Source organism: Culex pipiens, chromosome 1 (genome assembly GCF_016801865.2).
Source record: "Culex pipiens pallens isolate TS chromosome 1, TS_CPP_V2, whole genome shotgun sequence".
NCBI lineage: Eukaryota > Metazoa > Arthropoda > Insecta > Diptera > Culicidae > Culex > Culex pipiens.
In genome coordinates, this window is record NC_068937.1 from 116,957,815 (window position 1) to 116,981,331 (window position 23,517).

Here is a 23,517-nt window from a genome sequence, read left to right on the forward strand (position 1 = left end):
ATGTTTTTCTTCTGTTTTTTTTTATTTTTATTTTTTTATTCATTGTTACAATTACTATGTAGCTTTAATTTAATTTAATCCATTTAGTTTTTTTTCGTTATTTTCAATATATATCTTATTTTTTCGTTTCTTTTCTGCTACTTTCCATTTTTCCTATATAAATACTTTTCCCTCATCAGTTCTTCGCATCGTTCTCTTTTAGTGTTTACGTTTTCATCACACTGTACATGAAGAAGCATCTAAACTTTCCACCAAGCAGAAAAGAATAAGCGACAAAAATGGATTAAATCGATTGGGAGCAAACAAGCTGACGGGTGCAGGGACAACAAGGAAAACAACAACTGAAAATCCCACGCAGCGGAATTGCGACTGACTGAAAAAAGCAGACATTCTGCACATATACTCACCTTAAAATTCAACACGACCAGCCTTCGAAGATTGTTCTGTGAGGTTGTGTGAGGTGAAAAACAATGGAAACGCGAAATGAAAGAAACTCCGTGTTAGCCACCGCTCACTGTTTTTAATGTTTATTTCCCAAGTAACTTTTTATTTTTCCATTTTACTTTTCAACTTTTGATCATAATTTAATTAAAATAAAGTTCTTCCTTCGCAGCATATCACCTATGTTGTTGTTTTATCTTTTTTATTAAATGATTTTGCAAGTTTGTTTTAGTAGTACTCTTGTTTGACGAATTATCTTGTTTTTATTGCGTTCAAGCGGTATGTTTTTTTTTCTATTCTTTTCTCTTGTTTTATTTATTCCTTCTTTACTCTAAAGCGCAATTGTCTACTGTAGCTGATTTGCGATTTTTGTTTGCTCTCCTTCAACTCCCTTCTGTTTATTTGAATTATTCTGCTCGCCAATGGCGCGCCACATATCGAGAGTATCTAGTTTGATGTACGTGGGTGCACCGCCGTGGTGTGTGAATGCAATGCTCGTGGGCGCGTGTGTGTGTTTGAATTTGATGGTGAGTACAAGTCCTTTAATATTTGCTGTTTTTTTAATTTCAAAAACTATTTGTGAGTACATCAATTTTTCCAATCAATCAAAATGAATACGTAAATTGCAGATGTGCTCGTGTGTGTGTTTTTAAATGTTTTCTTTTTCTGGTGTGATTTTTTTTTTTTTCTCGTTACGGAAACAGCCGTTTAATCAGAATTACGAAATAGGATTAGCACTCTCTTCTCTCTGTTCGCCTTCAAACAACAATTAATATGGGTGTGAGTGTTGTGTATTGTATTAGATTCGACTATGCGTTCGAAAACTTGACATCTAGTACTGCTGAAAAGTGGTTTTTTGTCATCTTGAATCATTTTTTTAAGGAGGGGTAATAGTAGTATGTTAATCGATTAGCTGGTATTTCTTTTTTGTTATTTTGTTTTCTCCAATTTGACTACTTTATTTTGTAGAGATAAGGATGCTTGTTTGTTACAACACTTGATTTTAATTCTGTTGTTTGTTTTCTTCTTTTCGTTTCGTTCAAATCAAAAGCATATTACTGTAACTATTATTACTATTGAGAAAGTTCTTCATTACTGTAGCTGTTGCTGTTGTTGTTTCTATTGATGGTTTTGCAGCAATAATCATAATAATAATAATAATCGTAGTAATAGTAGTAGTTGTTGTTGTTGTTGTTGAAGTTGCTGTTGTGGTAGCAGAAGTAGTAGTAAGAACAGATCGCGTCGTGGTCTCTGCTTGTGGCGGTCACTGGCAACATTGTTTTCGCACCGAGTCGGTCGTGGGATTGGTCGGCTTCACGTCGATGTTCTCCAGGTTCGGTCTGATTACGCTGCCCTCCGGCGGGTCCCGGATCTGCTTCTGCGACACAATTCGATAGATTTCTGCGCGCGGGATGGAAGGGTTGGATTTTGTTTTTAGTATTTTTATGATCTAGTATGTTAAGACTGTTAAAAAAAAAAAAACCGTTCTAAAATTACTTTCCAGCAAGATAACTCCTGCTAGTTTTATACACCACACATTTTTGTTGAATATAATCAACGCCGATTTTGCGTTGAAACAAACCTTGATTTTCTCAATTCCACAAAAATCTTTTGTTGTTTTGAAAAAGTTGTTTTGACGTTTAGCGTTGATTCAACAAAAATCTTGATTTTTAAATCAACAAAACGTTTTGTTGATTCAAATATGCCTTATTTTTCTGCGTGTAGAATCAGGCTACAAGATAATATTTAAAACGGAATCGACGTTAAGTGCATCGCCAGCGCTGGTGGCAAACATCGAAGCAAATTAAATTTGCACCCGACGTCAACCCCACCGCGGTACCTGTCGCGGTAGCAAATTTGCTCTCAGTTCTTCGGGATTTCACTTTGCTACCCGATATTTAGCCTGTTTGCTACCGCATCAAATGGAATTATGCAAGGAAAAATCGAATGAAACACGGAAAAAATAAAAATAAAACATTATACAGGGTGACCACTCTAATTCCATTTTCAAATTCCCGACTTTTCCCGACTTTTTTCCAGACTTTTCCAGAATGTTCAAATAATAGGCATTTCTTATCTAAAGAATGATTAATTAAAACAAAAAACTTTCTATAAGAAAAGTCAATATTAACCACCGAAAAGAAAATCTCAATGAAAAAAAAATCCAAATATAGGCATTTTTTAAAATACAGAAACTAAACAACAAAAATTAAGAAAACTTCAAAAATGTAATTTCATTACTATGATTCAGAGTAGAAACACAAACAATTAGTCTTTGAAAAAATAATCGAAAGTTCAACAATACTTATAACTTCCATGGTATTTTTTAAACTGGCAAACGTATAGTTTTTGATATTTTTTTTAACTTCATCATCATTTTAAATCAAAGAATGATTAAAACGTAATTGCTGTTATTATTCATTCAAAGGATTTAAAAAAATGTCAAGGAATTCATAAAAGAATTTTTTTTTGCCAAGTTCCTTTTTTAATTATGTAATTTTTGATATTGAATTTTTTAATCAATGTTAATTTTTCTAGTGGTCAGTATTTAACTATTTTTTTTTCAATGAAAATTCAGTTTGATATGATTTTATACTTTCCCACTTATTTTAAGCAATTGTTTGAAGAGTCATTTTTTTAAAATAGGGGAAATATACCCATTTTAATCAGTCTAAGCCGTTCGACCAATTCTCATCACTTTTGCCGTTTTCCTTTGTTAAATCAACATTTTCAGATGTATCAGCAATGGAGAGTTGCTTGCTCACTTTTATTTGAGCTATTTATTACTTTGGAACAGTCAAAAACACATTATGAAAGCTGCAATCCATGATCAAAGTGCTGATAGGCCGATAATAGAAATAGGCTGAAAAAGGGTATAGTTCCCCTAATTATGCAAGAACTCAACATTTCTTGGATTATTTTTTTTTGCAATTTCATTATTTTCTTTATGTTTTCAAAACGTAAAAATCTTTTCAATTTTGGATTTTATTCGATATTTAAGTTTTCAAGCTTTATCTATGGTAGGTAATTTACCCATACTCACAAAAAAAAAAGTTCAAGGGCAGCATTTGAAAAAAAAACACATTTTAAATTACTCAATGAATTTAGTTAAACAATTACAAATATTTACCCAAAAAAAACTATTGCCAAACTCAAGTTCGAATTCAGTTTCAAATATTCAATTATGTGACAACATGGAATAGAATCATAATTCTAAGCTGGCCATTACGCTCTATTTTTATATTAGTTTATCATCAACGTTACCTCTTGTTTTGTGAACAAAAATTAAAAGCGATCATTTGATTCATAAAAAAATATTTTGAAAATCTGTGTGAAAGACTCCAATATTCATAAAGATATAAAGGTCTTAAACAGCTTTTCCATACTCAATATATTGAAATAGTGGAAATAACCTTAAATTAAGTAAGTTACTAAAGCAGAAATGAGTGAATTCAATTTGAAAAATGTACAAAATATTACAAAATTTATTCAAGAGTTAAAATAGCTCAGAATTCCCGATTTTTCCCGACTTTTTGACATAAAATCGTAAATTCCCAACTTTTTCCCGATTTTTGGCGGATTTTGACGAATTCCCGACTTTCCCGATTTCCCGACTTGAGTGGCCACCCATATTAAAAAAAATATAAAAAAACAAAAAAAAAATGAAAACAAAACGTAAAAATTAACATTACAACAAACATTTATAAAAAAAGAAAGTAAAAAAGTATAAAAATGAAAAAATTATTTAAAAAAAAATTAAAAAGAAAAAAAATAAAAAAATTAAAATTAAAAAAATTTAAAAAAAATTTAAAATATGGCCGTTGCAAATATATTTCAAAGTTAATGACCCTTAAAAATTGGTCTTAAAAATCAGGGGGCAAATTTTTTTTAAGAAACTTCAAAATTTTAATGAATATAAAAGTCAAATCAACTGACAACAATCTAAAACGCATTCCTCTGCATTGATAATCATATTTAGCATGTTTGGGCTGGATTTAAAATATTTTGAATGTTTATGAAATTCCAGTGTACAGCATCGCAAAAACTTTATTTTTGGCAAAAATAAATTTTCGTAAATACTTAGGAATTTTAGAGACTAATGATTGCAAAACAACTGGACAGGTGTATAATGTATTTTTAAACACTTTTTGCCTTCCTCACTTTACTGAGGAAAGGCTATAAAATCACTCGAAAAACGAACTTTTTAGTTAGACCTCCTAGACCTACCTTCATTTGTACATATCGACTCAGAATCACCAGCTGAGCAAATGTCTGTGTGTTTGGCTGTATGTAGACATGTGTACCAAATCAATGTCACTGGAATGTCTTGTCACAGGCTCAACCGATTTTGGCCGAAATGGTTTTAATCGATCCGTCTTAACGTCCCCTAAGTAGTGAATTCATGCAGTTTTATCATGCATTTAAAAAGTTATGCTAAAAAAACTGTTTCATATAAAATTAAAATTATGGTAAAAAGGGTGGTTTTTTCATGAAACCCTCACATGTTATATATTTTTAGAAAGCATATGAGAAAAACTTTCTTGTGGATTAAGAATTTTCAAGATCTGACTTACCTATCTAAAATTAAAAGCATTTCAAAAAATGGTCTGAATTTACATAACCTCAAATGGTCCCGTCTGATCGCCACGTAAAAAGCCTTGTAAAGGATGCCATTTTCCTGAAAGGCGGTGTCTGTATAATCTTGACCAAAAGTCTGTAGGAAGTCTATGCTGCGATCACGTTAGGGGAGATCCATAAACCATGTGGACACTTTAGGGGATTGTAATCACTCTATAAATGAGAGGAAGGCACTAACCACCTAAAGGTGTATTAAGTAAATTTTTTCATTCAAGAGTTAAAACCGTGGCTCGTAAATTCATTTTTTATTTTTTGACATTTTGATTTTTTTTAAATTTTTGGCATTTTGAATTTTTGAATTTCAAAATTTTTGAATTTAAATTTTAAAATGTATTGAGGTTTTGCAGCGCGACTGTGTTTCAAATGTAGGTGGCGCCAAAATGAGGTAACTTGCCAAAAATCGCATTCCTTTCTGCTGGATTGAAGAACAAAATCGCTTATTTCTCATGATTTCCTGCATCAATCATAATGAAACTGGTTGCAAAAGACGAGAAATTTTTTTTGCTTTAAAATAATGAACATCAATTTTTGGGCGCGCAAAATTTATTGACCTTTTTCTTTAAAAAACATGTTTTGGAACAAGAAAAAATTAGTTTCCCCGTATATATCAATGAAATATACAGTTTTATAGTTGATAACAGATGTGTTTACGTATATTCAACAATCTTTATTGATTTTTGACAGACTTTCTTGCCTAATAATCCAAATTACTATCTTTTTTATAAATTTACAGTTTTCTCATAGAAAAATCAAACAAATTTTGGAAAGTTGTACACCAAATTGTTGGAAATAATTTTTCTCGTCCGAATCCGGCATAAGTTTTGCAAAAATGTTGATTATGGAGGAAAAAACACATTTTTTCAAAAAAACATAGGTTTAAGCTATTTGTTCATAGGTGGCGACATGTGTCTTTTAGCTTTGCTGCAAATCCTCTATAATTTTTTTAATTTTTTAATTTTGGTTCTTTTTATTTTTAAATTTTTGAATTTCTGAATTTTGTTCATGCTCTCACCAACCAGAGAAGGCATCCAAAAATCTCCGAAACACGCATAGTAAACTTTGCGCCCTGCTTGCCGGTACTTGTCGGGTATCAGAAAATGAGTATATTAGATCAATTATTTACCCAAAACTGAAATTATCTTGCAGAAATTGAACTGAAGTTTTCTAGACAAAAGTTATCTTGAAATTTAAAAACATGATTTTACAGAGTGGAAAATTTCACAAAAACATCACTGAAGCTCTGGCAATATTGTAATAACTGGTAAGTAGCTATAAAGGAATATTCATCAAAAGTTATTCTTCGAAGTTAATTAATTTAAGAAATGTTCAAGCAGAGATTTGTTGCATGCATGCACTCAAAGTAACACGAGACAATTATGCGTGGATTGGTAGTTATGTGGATTTTATGGTTCAAAATTACTTCAGAAACATTTTTAGAGGAATTTATCCGATAAGAAGATTTTTCGCTTTTGCAACACTGTCCCGTGATAGACAGACTTAAGTAGAATATTTGTATGAAATTAAGTATAATAATTTCAAAAACTTAAAATACTATCACAACCAACACAGCGCACAGCCGCACTCACCTGTGAGTATGTTCTGGAATGCTGTTTCAACGTTGGTCGAGTCGAGCGCCGACGTCTCGATGAAGCTGAGGCCGTTCCGTTCGGCGAAGCCCTTCGCCTCGTCCGTCGGTACCGCGCGCAGGTGCCGCAGGTCGCTCTTGTTGCCGACCAGCATGATCACGATGTTCTGGTCGGCGTGGTCGCGCAGCTCGCGCAGCCACCGCTCCACGTTCTCGTACGTCAGATGTTTGGCGATGTCGTACACGAGCAGGGCGCCGACCGCGCCCCGGTAGTAGGCCGACGTGATCGCCCGGTAGCGCTCCTGGCCGGCCGTGTCCCAGATCTGGGCTTTGATTGTTTTGCCATCGACCTAGAATTCATGAGTCGTATAATAAGTACTGGAAATAAATAAGAAGTGTCCCGCTCCTACCTCTATACTTCTAGTAGCAAACTCTACTCCTATGGTGGATTTCGATTCCAGGTTGAACTCATTCCTAGTGAATCTCGATAGCAGATTACTTTTACCGACGCCGGAATCTCCAATCAGTACAACTGCAAGAGGGAAAGAAGCAAAAACGAAGAAAGCATTAGAATATTTGCACGCTAAACGATTTCCTAATCATGCACACGACGATGTCTGTCCACATTCGATGACTAACGGTATCGAGGGGAGGAGGAGGATTGCTGAATCAGTCAGACGACGGTGTCGTCATCAGCTGCTGCTGTGCAACGTGGTACATTCCAGCACACACTTTTGCTGCACTGAGTACATGCTCGCCGCTGGTGGTGGTCGCGTAGTACTTGTGATAAGATAAAAACAGAGTTCAAATAAGCTGACTTTTGCTTTCAACTGAAACGTGGACAATTTGGGTGATTGAATAATCTCTTTCAAGAAATATTGTAATTCTGGCATTCGTTGATAACGATGATGATTCACTTACTTTGCCATCTGGCAACTCGAAAATTAGCTACCGAGTTGGATCCACCAGAAGGGTTACGTTACGTATGACAACGTCAGACAAGAACCCTTCCCAAGGACGACGAACCCCACGTAATCACAATTGTTCGAAATTTGAACTGCGCGAACCACATTTTCAGCATAAAGAGATCAGAACCACATTTTCAGCATAAAGAGATCAGTTCAGTGTAAAGCGATTCGCTTCACGAAGCGGCAATCTAATCGGCGGCGAACTGGAATGTACTACCAATCTACTATGTATAGATGAAATAATTTGCATTTCACTCCTCTCACCCGTTCTGTCCGCGGCCCATCACGGAAAAGTTGATCTTATGCTGAATCCGAAATGGAACACGACGTATTCGAGTCAGGTTTTGTCTAGAGTTTTTTTTTTACACAATACACACGGTACCATTATTAGTGACACGCGGTACGATTGGGAATTTTCTCCTAATATTTTTTTCCTATAACATTTTGCATTCGCAACAACAACGCACTGGTGAAGAAGACGGCTGATCTGATAAGGAATGTTTCCCTTTGGCTGGGCACGTTCTTGCGAAAACAGTTAACTAGGAGGTATTTTGCTTCTTCAAACATTGTTCACGAGATTGAACGTTAGTAATGTATTACAAAAAGGCAACTGTGCCAAAAACTGGTTTTGTGTACAAGTGGCGCTTACGACCTTTTAGAAACTAACCCGAGAACAGAGCCAACCGTGGCCAACCGATTCCAAATAAGGAATCGGTTGTACCCTGACCCTCTCCGATCTCAATGAATCTTTGTTAACATGTTATGCTACGCTTATTAAAGCCATTTTTGTGTAATGGTACCATTTGCATTCGAAAATGACATTTGAGAAGGGCTTTCAATATTGCTGTATCGTATCGAAAAGTGGTCAAAGACAAACTTGGAGAAACTTTTACAGGCTTTCTGGAAAAAATACACTGAAAGAAAGAAAACCTTCCATGAGTTCTTTCCGTATGCCCAAAAGAAACCATTTTGCATCATCAGTTTGTCCATATTTTGAATTTCATTTTAAGAAAAAATCAAGATTTCTTTTTATCTTTTTTTTATTCTCTAATTTATTTTTATTAGGTCCTCTTCAGTACAGAGACCTGGTTAGGACCGGGGATCAAATAAATGTCTTTTCATTATTTGGAATTAAAATGTCTGACATTTACAAAAACCACCCGACGGTCGTTTTTTTCATAGCTAACTTGGTTTTTTCAACAATCATTTTTGGGCAAAAATGGTGATAAACTTCTGCTGCGTTTCAAATATTCCCTTTCATGAATTTCATTTCTTTTATATCAGGAGTTATTTTTTTCTTTTCTTTAGAAATGGTCCTATAAACATAGGAAAAATCATAGCAAAAGGAACACTTCCACGTTATTCGATCGGTTTGTCTCTTGTTAAGAAGGACGTGAAGCTGACGATTGTGACACCATCTGGTCAAAGAGTATTTTCCCTTCCCTCTGATCTGGCTGGTTTTTAAAAATTAGTAATTTTCCATCATTATTTGCTACTCTAAATTTAATAACCCTCCTACCCCTTCCCTACTTCCCAATTCTCCAATTCCAATTTAACCAATTACAAACTATATAATTCTCTGCCAAATGTACACTAACACACTACACCTAACTAATTCGGAACGTTTGGTACGGTATGTCCACGCAACCTTTCTCCCCTGTAGATTCTGTGAAATGTGATCCGTTCACAGGATCCTCTCTGTGGTAAACACAACGCGGTAGGGCTGGCCGCTATAATTTTTGTTTTACATTTTCGAGTGTTCCCGGATGTACTGCAATCATTAATATTGACAGGAAAAGTGCATGGGGCGTAATCTAATCACAAAACTTTCCAGCATGCTTTCATCAGACTGGCGGCGTTTGTGTTAGATTAGATTAGATAAATTTGATAGCTTTAGAACCCAGTTTCTTCGGGTTATAACTTTTTCAATTTTAATTTTTTAAATTTTAAAATAAATTTAATAAAATTTCGAGTGGACCGTTTTTGAGTTGCAGCCATTTTTAAGTAACTTGTTTGGAACAAAACGCAGTTGTTCAATTTTCAAAAATAGTGCCCAAGGTTTGCTATTTTTCGAAAACAACATTTACGAAAAGCTGGAAAATTCCCTATATTTTGCGTTTATGAACCTTGTTGATACAGCGTTGCTAAAATATGACCATATTGTGGATTTAGCTCGTAGCTGGATGTTCTGGCATCTTTTCGCGGTCATTGAAAACGGTCGTGAATAGACCTAAGGGTTCCCAGTTGGAGTGAAAAAATTCAATATGTAGAAAAATTATGGATTAAAATTTTTCTTTTCATCACTTCTCCGACATCAGGAATAATTGTTTGAACATGCTCGCAATTTTTTTTATTCGGTCGGAAAAATATCATTTTTCATGAAAAAACTTTCATTTTTAATCACATGATCACCCCTAATTCTGGCTCGATGCCGCCATCATGCGAGCGCGTTCTCCGTTTGTTTGTCAACAAAGCTGCAGCTGGATAGTGAGACGAAGTGAGGGGGGAAGAGATTTTGACATTTTTATGGCCGCATCTGGCCCGCCGCCTATTTCGTCGGTCATTGAGTCGCCGGTCGTTTCCGAGTCCAGCTAGGAACTGATCGTACAATACAAAGATTAAAAAAAAAAAACAGCAAAAACTATTCGGTTTTCCCAAACACTGTCAAACACAAAAAGCGCGAAATTTTTTGTTTGCCATATACAGACCAGACTCGATTATCCGAAGCCTCGATTATCCGAAGTTCGATTATCCGAAGGTTTGTATGGGACTTCGAATAATCGAATCACGAACATTTTTTTTTCTTTCTTGTTTTAAACATCAAATTCGAGTTCTGCAACCCCATTTTAGTCAAACTTGAGAAGTTGAATGCCTATTAAATAATAAAATGCATTTTTTTCAATATTTCAACACCGCCATCTTGGGTTTGAAAGTATAATAATTTAACGTAGTTTAGGGACTTAAGCTCGACAATAAAAAAAATAAGCAACGAAACATTTTTTTTTTTGTGATTCGATTATCCGAAGTGGAATTTTTCCGAGGCCTTCGGATAATCGAGTCTGGACTAGGGTGACAAGAAAAATTGAAAATTTCGGAAAATCGCAAGAGATACCCCCTGAATCGATTCTTTAGCCAAAAACAAGTAACTGTGCCAATTTTGAGCCAAATCAGTTAAGGATAAGGGGTCGCTTTTTATCGTTGAAGTTTATATGGGGAAAATCGCAAAAATGTATGAGGAAAAACATCGCTTCAAGATTTTTGCAGCAGGTGGCGCAGGTCTCGCCCAAAATTGTCCAAGTGTGAGATTCTTGTAGGAAATTTAATTACCTACAACATTCCCCATACAATTTCGTGATTTTCCCCATATAAACATCAACGATGAAAAGCGACCCCTTAGCCTTAACCGATTTGGCTCAAAATTGGCACAGATACTTATTTTTCATTAGGAATCGAGTCAGAGGGTATCTCTGATGTCGATTTTTTTTATCGTCGCCCTAGTCTGGACTGTAGTCTCATACCTCCTTTAGTTGTTTTCCTCTTGTTATACAACAGGTGAACTAGATACAACAGTTCGTAAAACCTGGGTGAAGAATAGAGCGAATGCGTAACATGATTCTCGAATAATCCCACTTTGACTTTTTTTCTTGCTGGTAAATGGGCTGTTTTATAATCAGTTGTTTGTGTTTCATTTTGGTTAGTTTTTGACAAATTTCCTGACTGATTTTGGAATCCTACAGTTCTTCCTGGTCCAGTGAAAAACATCGCTAATTTCCTACATCCAACAAACAGAGAAGATTCTCACTAAACCAGAAGGTTTTTAAACGGAATCAAATTAGGATTAAGACAGCTTCTGGATGGATACAACCGCATCGACTCCATAAACAACTTCCATTCATAATTTTGAAAAAATGACGATCTCGCCTTCAACTTTTTAAAGATTTGAAATTCTTGAAAGAAAAAACATTTTTTAATGATCGATAACAATAAGTGTAACGATGGGACAAACAAACTTGGTGTTGTTTCCAATGATTTCAGAACAAAATAAACGATTTTATGGGTTTAACGAAAAGTTTACGACGTCAAACTAAACTTGAAAATGCTAAATACGACGGCAACATTTCAGAAAGCATCATGTACAAACCGTGCGTTTTGAGAAAAATGCATTTAAATGTTGAGCATCTTTTTTCAATTCCCATTTTAATATAAAAGCAAAAGAAGGTGTTCTAATGATAACAAACGATGAAAAACGTTGCTTTTATTGATACTTGATCATCCATATTCAATAAAACATTGATTCCGTCATTATATTTTAGAAAAAGAAACATAACTTCTTTTGAAATCACCACTGTTTATATCACCCTGCTGTCATTGGAGGGGAAGTTTTGTTATGATTCGTTTTTCGTCGGCAAATGTACATGGCGTCTTTTTCATGATGCTTTTTTTCGCCACGAGGTTCATGTAGTCTTTTATTTGACAGGTTGACAGGGCTATATTAACAGGCACCTCGACAGGCACTGATGATGCCAGAGATTTTGTTTATGTTACTTTATTTGAAATCATTATTAAACGTACTTCACTGAAGTAACTTTTGCTAATTTTTGGTGGAGAGGTGACTTATTAGGAGTACTTTCAGAATATGCAATAACCTAGAAAGTGTCAAAATGTGCATGATGCCTTTTGGAATGTTGCCGTCGAATAGTCAGAATCGTTCAAAAAATACATGGGGCAATTATGCGTAGGACGGCCGTATAAATAATGAAAATAATGCATAAATTAACATCAACAAACTTTGGTTAAAAAATTATACAATGTATTCTTTCTTCAAATATGACACGATGCTTAACTTAAATTTGAATTTGGCCCGCCAGTAATAAACTTTGAACACCTCTTTTTAAGCTTTTTGTTTCGTAGATTTCTCAGTATTTTTGCAAGCTTCAAAAAGTGTTTTGTAGATGTGAACAAAGCCTACAACAATTGCTTTCAACAGATGACAAAAAAAAATGTTGCGTCGTTCTTAACGCATCACGTAAAAAGAGGTTTCACTGTACAACTTTCAATTTACCTTATTTGTCATCTGAAACGTACCGATTAATCCCCATTCGTTAGTTTCTCATTTCTTCAGCCAATTGAATCTTACTTCAAGTGTGCAATGTGTGCATTCCACGAAGAAGCGCTTCAAGTTAAGCACATCCAAGAAGACTATTCGTCTGAATCTGCTGCGGGTCGTGTATACGAGCAAGTGGCAATATGTAGCAACCGACTATCAGTGACAGGCACAATGCTCCATTTGTGTGCTCGTGTTTTCATCATACGTATAGAAAGAATGCAAGTGCCCGCCCTATATATCGTGGCCAGAGTCCGAAGGAACGAATGGAAATAAACAACATACACAAAGAGAGATCATCTGTTAAGCTCCGCCAGTCCTGGTTCGCGAATACTAAGTGGTCCTCGTCGTAGAAATAAGGGAAAGGTCGACTGGATGTCGCTGTGTTGGCCACCAGCAGCAGCAGCAGCAGCACCATTACCCCCAGGAATAACGATGATGGCATGTGGTCAAGAGAAAGGAGGGAGGACCATCATCAGAATGCAAAAGCAGTAACTGCTATAACTTGCCTTTCTTCTCTATAGAGAAAGGGGAGGAAACTCTCACAATATCACAAGACCAGTGTGATTACCACGACAGCGACAACAAGGCCGCACTACAAATTTGACCACCCTGGTTTAACATCATGAAGTGGAGTAGAGTAAAGCTTATGAGAGCAAGGTCAGAGTTGCAGTTGGTCTCTCTCTCTGAAGGCCCGAAGGGTAATGTTTTTGTTATTGGACTACGATGACGAGGAATCTATGACTTCACCCACCCTCAATCTATGATGGCAAGATACATACAATAAAGAAGGCGAAATTTAAAGCTTATGTCGTATTTCTTGTCGTTGTTATGTGCGAAACTAGAAAAATTACAGTAAATTACGTTATGCATTCCATATTAAAATTAATAAATAAATTGTTTACTCTACAGCATTGCCTTGCCTATAGCTTTAAGAAAAATGTAATTACAAAAGCCGACTCGGTTCTAACCAGGTCCCTGTACCAAAAAGGACCTAATAAAAATAATTTTATGAAAAAAAAGTTACTTAATCCATGGTTGGTGCTTTCCTCTCATATTTTTATCAAAATATCTGAGATCCGGCCTCAAAAAAGGTTCATTAAAACACTAAAGTACTTATAACTTCTGATAGGGTTGCCAGATCTTCAAACTTTTGGGCTTGTTGGAAAGGTCTTTTGATTACCTATCCAACGATGGGTTGCATGATAGATCCGGACAACTTTTTCATCAAAGAATTTGAGATCCGGCATAAAAAAAGTGTATACGTACCACTTAAGTGCTCATAACTTTTGATGGGGTTGTCAGATCTTCAATCTTTTGAACGCGTTGGAAAGGTCTTTCAAATACCTTTCTAACATAACGGGTTTTCTTACAAAAATCACCCGTTTTACAATATTTCAAACTCTAGCCAAATCGTTTTTTTTAGCATAACTTTTGAAGTACTTTTCTAAACTTCATAAAATTAACTAGGGTCTTGTGGGACCTCAAGATGGATCGAATAAAACCAAAACGGTCCAAATCGGTTCAGCCGGTCCGGAGATAATCGTGTGCATATTTTTCGGTGCACGGACTTACAGACATACACACGCACAGACATTTGTTCAGAATTTTATTTTGAGTCGATAGGTATACGTGAAGGTGGGTCTACGAGGTCAAATAAAGAAGTCCATTTTACGAGTGATTTTATAGCCTTTCCTAATTGAGGTGAGGAAGGCAAAAAGCATTGCCTTGCCGCTCTCGATTGCGAGATTTCTACTCGAAAGTAGGTGTGTCCGAAGGCTTGATCGTTGAGGCAATTGTACAGCTCCTTTTACACCTATGCTTCCATCCACCACGGAATTCGAGCTGACGACCTTTGGATTGTGAGTCCAACTGCCTACCAGCGACTCCACCGAGACAGGACCCAGGGAGAAGACTCCTACACCTGGATTGAGCTAACGACCTAACCTCAAGGTTAGACTGCAATAGTTGATTTGGGCACTGGGTGGATCTACAAAGTTCTTATTCATCTTTCGAGTAGGATTGAAGCCCAAGTAAGGAAGGCACAAACATGAAATTCTTGACTCAGAATGAAGGAAAAAAGCGTTTTTTATGTTGTTTTTAGAAGTATTTTAGAGCTGTTAAATTGACAGTATTTGTTCTCAGAGCGTGATTTTCTTTAGCAAAGATTGTTCAAAATGTTCCCTAAATAACTAATCTAACAGAAGAAGTTTCAATGATTAAGTTTTGAGATGTATCAAAAACAATTAAATGAAAAAGTTAACTTAATCATCTCTTTTTTTCGGGATGTGCACACTATTACATATGATCATAGTTTTCATTACACCGGCCAGCAAAATTTCTGCGCAGGCTCAACTCAACTCTACATTCAGACTTTGGAGAAAAACCATTCGGCCCAGTCTAAAAAAGGTATAAATATTTTTAAAAAAAATCAAGGTGCACGTGTTTCTGCACAGCAAATTTTGGGTCGCCATTTCAGTAAAATAAATAACTGAATGCGATTCTGTAACCATCACATTTGCTGAAATTCGGTAATAAACAAAACATTACTGAAAAATCAGTAACTGCATATCTGTCAAACTGAAATGTAATTTCTGACTTATTGTTTGGATGCTGCCGAGAGAAAATCTTCTTTCAAATGGTGTTTTTTTTTAATTGTTTATTGTGATCTTTAGAAACAAAGGTAAGAAAAATGTTAATATCAAATGCCTCGGTGCTAACCACCTGTTTTTTAGGTTTGGACGATTGATGGAATGAATGAATTAATAACAATATTTTTAATGACAAGCAAAAACATATTTTGAAATAATTGAAATAACAGCAATGATTGCTGAATCTTCAGCAAACGCTCTGTCAAACTGCCACAAGAAAATTACTGACGTTTCTTTTGCTGAAATTTCAGATGTTTTGACAACCATTTTACTAAAGAGCAATTCCAGCTCAAATCAGGAATTTTTCTGGTACTTTTGCACTCGACCCTCTCCGATTTCAATGAAACTTTGTAGACATGTTATCCTAGTCCTATATGAGCCATTTTTGTGTATATGGAGCCAATAGTACTCGATAATACCATTTGAAGAGGGCGTAAGGTATTTAAATATTTTAGTATTTTGTAATTTAAAAATGTCTATATCTCGAAGCCGTTGCGTCGTATCAAAAAGTGGTCAAAAACAAACTTGTAGGAAATTGGACGGCCTTCCTGAAAAAATACACTGAAACAAAGATACACGCCACATCAATGAGATTTTTTGATTTTTATGTCTAAAACTTAAATTAAAAGGTGATGTCAGGATTTTCTTTCGTTCAAAATTTTTTGATGAAATAGCCTATAATGTTAAAAAAAGACTGACGAAAAATGTAGGATGATATGTCTCTCCTAAAAAAATACAAAAATCATTTACCTAAACAGTTTTTTTTTAAAAAGTGGTCTTAACGTCAAAATTTTTAAAAACCAGTAGTAGAGATCAATTTCCCAGACAATTTTACATAAAAGTCTCCATATTGACCATTGTCCTATGTCCAATCCTTGGAAAGATACAGCGGTTTTAAAAATAAAAATGTTAAAAAACGAGTTTTTTTTGTGGTTTTTGGCAATTTCTATATGACAGACTTGGTTTTTCAGTCTCGTAAATATTTTTACCGGAAAGCTCGTCCAATTTCCCATAAGTTTGCCTTTGACAGCATTTTGATTTATATAGTTTTTATATTTACGTAAACAAATTTACTGTCCTGGTTTCTACCACACTGAAAAAATATTCTACGAAACTACGAAACTATTGGCACTACGCCCCCCGGGGCATGGCCTTCCTCTAACGTGGGATTTCTGCTCCAGCGCCTCTGACGAGACAGGAGAAACCGGGACCGACGTTTTACTTCACCATCCGATAGAAGCTCAGTGGATAAGGCGGGAATCGAACCCGCGTCTCATAGCATCATCGGGATCGGCAGCCGAAGCCGCTACCCCTGCGCCACGAGACCCACCGAAATTGCTATTGCTATTTTCCGTTATTAGCAATGCAATTAAGCTTATAGCGGTATACGCACTTCGGAAGGAACCGGTCAAGAAAAAAATCAAATGGGCAGCAGCGGTAGCGCAAGCAAGTCAGAGAGGGTGAAGAAAAGCCCTAAGAAATCGCTCCCTCTCCTTTGTTCCGCTGTTCGTAAAGCTGTTTCTTGACCCCTTTCCTTCCGATCTGCATACTAGCCTTATATCTAAAAGCCCTTACAATGTAAGGGCCTTACATCCAATTGAAATGCTGTCAAAGGCAAACTTATGGGAAATTGAACGAGCTTTCCGGTAAAAATATTTACAAGACTGAAAAACCAAGTCTGTCATATAGAAATTGCCAAAAACCACAAAAAAAACGTTATTTCAACATTTTTATTTTTAAAACCGCTGTATCTTCCCAAGGACTGGACATAGGACAATGGTCAATATGGAGACTTTTATGTAAAATTGTCTGGAGAGTCGATCTTCACTACTGGTTTTTAAAAATTTTGACGTTTAGACCACTTTTCAAAAAAACAGTTTAGGTAAATGATTTTTGTATTTTTTTAGGAGAGACATACCATCCTGCATTTTTCGTTAGTCTTTTGGTAACATTATAGGCTATTTCCTCAAAATTTTTTAAGGAAAACAAAATCGTGACATCACCTTTAAATTTAAGTTTTAGACTTAAAAATCAAGAAATTTCATAGATGTGGCGTGTATTTTTGTTTCAGTGTATTTTTTTCAGAGAGGCCGTCCAATTCCCTACAAGTTTGTTTTTGACCACTTTTTGATGCAACGCAACGGATTCGAGACACAATAATATTTAAATTACAAAATACAACAATTTTTAAATACCTTACGCCCTTCTTAAATGTTATTTTCGAGTACTATTGGCTCCAAATACACAAAAATTGCTTATATAGGCCCAGGATAACATGTCTACAAAGTTTCATTGAAATCGGAGAGGGTCGGGTACAAAAGTACCAGAAAAATTCCTGATTTGAGCTGGAATTGCTCTAAAATTTCAGTAAATCATCTGTCAATGTGACAAATCGATGCCAACATTTCAAAAAGCATCTTGTACACACCATCCTTTTTGAGAAAAACGCATTGGAATGTTGAGCATCCATTCTCAATTCCCATTTTAATATAAAAACAAAATAAGCTGTTCTAATGATAAAAAACGATGAAAAACGTTGCTTTTATTGATACTTGATCATCCAAATTCAATAAAACATTATTCCCGTAATTTTATTTGAGAAAAACAAACATAACTTCTTTTGAAATCACCAACGTCTATATCACCCTGCTGTCATTGAGGGGGACGCTTTGTTATGATTCGTTTTTCTTCGTCGAATGCACATGGTGCTTTTTTCATGATGATTTTTTTTGAAATTAAATATGTCTTTTTTTTTTCATAAAATTATTTTTATTAGGTCCTTTTCGGTACTGGGACCTGGTTAGGACCGAGTCGGCTTTTGTAATTACAAAAAACTTAATAATTACAGAGGATCTTGTGTGTAAATGTTAGTGGGAGGGGAGCCGATTACCCGCGGCCTACTCGGGGAAAAAAAAATATGTCTTTACTGAACTAAATGCTCTTCATCTTTGTTGTATTTTTCGTTTTATTATTAACTGTTCACATTCATTCATTTATTTCAAATTGGTTTACATTTTTGTATTTAATCGAATACATTTGGGTAAAAAAAAGAAAAAATCACTTTATTTTTCATGATGCTTGTTTTTTCGTCACGAGGTTCATGTAGTCTTTTATTTGACAGGTTGACAGGACTATGTAAACAGGGACTACTGACGGCAGTGATTTTGTTTATGTTACTTTATTTAAAATCATGATTAAACAGACTTTACTGAAGTAACCTTTGCTCATTTTTGGTGGATAGGTAGCTTATTAGGAGTACTTTCAGAATATGCAATAACTCAGAAAGTGTCAAGATGTACATGATGCCTTATGAAATGTTACCGTCGAAATATCAGTTAGCTGAGAATTCAGTAAAATCAAAATTACTGAATCGTTTATTGAAATTTCAGTAGATGAAAGTTCAGTAAAACTTTACTGAATTTCAGCAAAAAAAATTAGTGTTGGCCAGATTTTGAAATTCCCAGCTTTTCCCGTTTTTTTCCCGTTGTGGCCACCCTGGTCTGGGAGTTCTAATTAGAAAGTTTATTTTTTGAGTGATTCTATAGAATGAGAAAAGCAAAAAAATAATCTACCAGGTTATCCCACCTTCAGTACTCCGAAATCGTAGATAAATATAATCAGCTGTTTCGCGACAAGGCCTAAAGGCAAGGTCACCAGCGCGCAAAATATACGACGAAACCCTCCCATCCCTCTAGGGACAGTGTTCGCGCGCACATGTTACGCCCAGATACTAGGTATAGTCTGTGTGCTGTTGTTCCACCCACCAAAACGACAAACCCAACCAAACCAGCAAACATGGTTGTGCGTGAGTAACTTCGACTTTGCGAGATGTCGATAAATGGCAACGCCCGACAATTTCGGGCGGTTTATTCTGCTCTTTTTTTTCGCTCGCTTCTTTCCAGCAATTAGTCACACCACCGCCGCTTTGGATAGGAGCAATTCTCTACGAAATCGGTCTTTTTTCTTCAATTTTAATTTTTGTATTTTTTAATCCGACTGAAACTTTTTTGGTGCCTTCGGTATGCCCAAAGAAGCCATTTTGCATCATTAGTTTGTCCATATAATTTTCCATACAAATTTGGCAGCTGTCCATACAAAAATGATGTATGAAAATTCAAAAATCTGTATCTTTTGAAGGAATTTTTTGATCGATTTGGTGTCTTCGGCAAATTTGTAGGTATGGATACGGACTACACTGGAAAAAAAATAATACACGGTAAAAAAAATTTGGTGATTTTTTTATTTAACTTTTTATCACTAAAACTTGATTTACAAAAAAACACTATTTTTAATTTTTTTTATTTTTTGATATGTTTTAGAGGACATAAAATGCCAACTTTTCAGAAATTTCCAGGTTGTGCAAAAAATCATTGACCGAGTTATGAATTTTTTAATCAATACTGATTTTTTCAAAAAATCGAAATTTTGGTCGTAAAATTTTTCAACTTCATTTTTCGATGTAAAATCAAATTTGCAATCAAAAAGTACTTTAGTGAAATTTTGATAAAGTGCACCGTTTTCAAGTTATAGCCATATTTAAGTGACTTTTTTGAAAATAGTCGCAGTTTTTTATTTTTTAAAATTAGTGCACATGTTTGCCCAGTTTTGAAAAAAATATTTTTGAAAAGCTGAGAAAATTCTCTATATTTTGCTTATTCGGACTTTGTTGATACGACCTTTAGTTGCTGAGATATTGCAATGCAAAGGTTTAAAAACAGGAAAATTGATGTTTTCTAAGTTTCACCCAAACAACCCACCATTTTCTATCGTCAATATCTCAGCAACTAATGGTCCGATTTTCAATGTTAATATATGAAACAATTGTGAAATTTTCCGATCTTTTCGAAAAAAATATTTTCAAAATTTTCAAATCAAGACTAACATTTTAAAAGGGCGTAATATTGAATGTTTGGCCTTTTTGAAATGTTAGTCTTGATTTGAAAATTTTGAAAATATTTTTTTCGAAAAGATCGGAAAATTTCACAAATGTTTCATATATTAACATTGAAAATCGGACCATTAGTTGCTAAGATATTGACGATAGAAAATGGTGGGTTGTTTGGGTGAGACTTAGAAATTAGTGCGTCCATCCCGGGAATTCCCGGGACAAAAATCCCGGGATTTTTCCAGAACCGGGAATTCCCGAATCCCGGGATTTTTTATAATTTGTCCCGGGAATTCCCGAAAAAAAAACAAATTTTGGTCTGGGAATTCTGATTTGGTTGTGGAAATATATGAACAGTTGAATACCTCAGAATCGATAATAATTTTAAAGCATTATAATATGTATTAGGCATATATCAGCATTAATTTAGTTTACTAGGACAAACTGTTTAAATTTTAGTTTACCGATCTGCAAAATGCCTAGCGCTTTAAATATTTCATATTTGATTTTATATAATTTTAAATGATTGATATATCTACTTATATTTATGATTTAAAAGTTGAACAAAAATCAAATCAAATTATGTTTCATCAAGCACTGGTATGTGGGGCAAATCGGGACAAATGAAACGAATTATGACAGCTATTTATTAATATTTTTTGCATGATGTTTTGAATTACTTTGGTTAAAACAGGAACAGAACAAAACAATTTCACAGAACACCGATTTTTTAATTTATTGTTCTAAAATCTCCTTACCTATTTAGACTGTTTTTTCCTAGTTGGCGGAAGCAACTTAAAAATAATTAGTAAAATATGTTTTTTGCAAATGTTTTTTTGTGAAAGTTAAAAATTGCACTTGTCGTACAAATACGACAACGTAACGTAACGTAACTACGACAAATAACTTTTTCAAAACAACAAATGCGCCAAGAGTTTCCTATGTATTTGAAAAAGTAATCGAGATTTATCCGATAAATGTACGACTCGTGCTGAAAAAATCTTCTTTTTGCCACTTGTTGCATACATTTTTAATATGTAAAACATGAAATTCAAAACTTATCTTAACTTTTACATTAGCTGGTGTCATTTAATTTGATATCGCCTCTTGTTTTTTAAAGATATTTTCAAAGGTATTTTTCAAGCTTCTCTGATCATGTCAAATAAAAAAGAAATATATTTGTATAAGTTTATTTAATTTGAATCACATTGTAGTTCATTTAAAATCCAAAGCACAACAAAGAACAAAAAAACTTATTTTAATTTTATGTAGGCTTTTTAAAAACTGTCGTCCTTGTATAGATTGAAGTGTAGATTATCAGCAATTTATATGATTGAGCTAATTCTATGATTTTATGCTTGAAAACATAACAAATATAATGAAAACTTAGATTTTATTACTGTTTAAAAAAATTCCCGGGATCCCGGGAATTCCCGGGATTCCAAAAATATTTTTCCCGTTTCCCGGGAAATTCAAAACCCGGGAAATTTGGACGCCCTATTAGAAATCATCAATTTTCCTGTTTTTAAACCTTTGCATTGCAATATCTCAGCAACTAAAGGTCGTATCAACAAAGTCCGAATAAGCAAAATATAGAGAATTTTCTCAGCTTTTCAAAAATATTTTTTTCAAAACTGGGCAAACATGTGCACTAATTTTAAAAAATGAAAAACTGCGACTATTTTCAAAAAAGTCACTTAAATATGGCTATAACTTGAAAACGGTGCACTTTATCAAAATTTCACTAAAGTACTTTTTGATTGCAAATTTAATTTTACATCGAAAAATGAAGTTGAAAAATTTTTACGACCAAAATTTCGATTTTTTGAAAAAATCAGTATTGATTAAAAAATTCATAACTCGGTCAATGATTTTTTGCACAACCTGGAAATTTCTGAAAAGTTGGCATTTTATGTCCTCTAAAACATATCAAAAAATAAAAAAAATTAAAAATAGTGTTTTTTTGTAAATCAAGTTTTAGTGACAAAAAGTTAAATAAAAAAATCACCAAATTTTTTTTACCGTGTATTATTTTTTTCTAGTGTAGTCCGTATCCATACCTACAACTTTGCCGAAGACACCAAATCGATCAAAAAATTCCTTCAAAAGATACAGATTTTTGAATTTTCATACATCATTTTTGTATGGACAGCTGCCAAATTTGTATGGAAAATTATATGGACAAACTAATGATGCAAAATGGCTTCTTTGGGCATACCGAAGGCACCAAAAAAGTTTCAGTCGGATTAAAAAATACAAAAAAAATCGAATGACCGAAATCCTAGAGAACTGCTCATAGGGTAAATAATCGCCCAGAATGCCCAAGTTTACAATCAGCCTCCCCAATCGTGTGTGTGTGTGCGACATCAGTCTGTAGCAACAAAAAAAAGTGCCAAATTTCAGCCCAACTCAATCGAATTAGGCCCCCTCTTCCCTCCTCGACCCAATAACAACAGTTTAATTCAATTAACGGACCGCGCAATATTCGAGTGCGAGCGATTTCCCCCCTTGAGGGAGCATATTTTTGACTGGAACTTACCTTTGAATAAATAATCGTATTCGTCGTCACGGGTGCCCATTGTTGTTGCTGCTGCTGCTGCTCCTTGTCCTCGAACAAGATCCGATGCGTTAGTTCCGGCCCTGTGTGCAACCGAAAAAAAGGGGGAGGAATATTCGTCATGAGTTTACAACTCTTCACTGCTGTTTGGCTTCCGTTTTCCACCCATACACCACCATCGGAGAAACGAGCAAGTCCTCCACCAGGGAGAAGGAAAAACGGGTCACATTTGTCAAGCCAGCCAGCTAGTAGTTTGGCCAACTTTCAAGGTTCTTGTTCTTGTCTTGGGGTGGATTTTATCGTTTAATCATTGCCGGGTCGTCGCTAATACATGTACAAATGTTGCATGTTGAACTGCTCTGTTCAAGGGAGCGGCCTCCGTCGTCTTACCACAACCATATAGGAGAACACATAGAACAACAAACGCAGCTAGAGCCATATGGCTTAAATACACACACATGCGTATACGTACAAGGATGAGAAAAGTTTTTATACAGGGAACAAATTCGAGTCCAGTCAAAATAAATACGTAAATTTTGAAAACACATAAAAGCTAACAAAATGAAAATAAAGAAAATGAACCGTTTTTCAAATAACAGTCTGGATCCGATGCCTGATTTTTCTGTTATTTTTCTGTTGTTTTTTATTCATAACTTATTTTTATTAGGTCCTTTAAGGTGCTGTGACC

General features: G+C 34.9%; 1 protein-coding gene across 1 annotated transcript in view; it reads right to left on the reverse strand.

Annotated features, from left to right (window-relative positions):
* Positions 1–494: 494 nt before the first annotated feature.
* Positions 495–23,517, reverse strand: part of LOC120415975 (ras-related protein Rab-11A) — a 28,771-nt gene continuing 5,748 nt past the window's right edge. Inside the window, exons 2-5 of the mRNA XM_039577629.2 lie at positions 22,812–22,912; positions 7,075–7,196; positions 6,666–7,014; positions 495–1,842 (exon numbers count right to left, since the gene is read on the reverse strand). Coding sequence (XP_039433563.1) covers positions 1,706–1,842; positions 6,666–7,014; positions 7,075–7,196; positions 22,812–22,851 — 648 coding nt within the window. The 5' untranslated portion in view covers positions 22,852–22,912 and the 3' untranslated portion in view covers positions 495–1,705. The remainder of the gene's footprint in view (positions 1,843–6,665; positions 7,015–7,074; positions 7,197–22,811; positions 22,913–23,517) is intronic.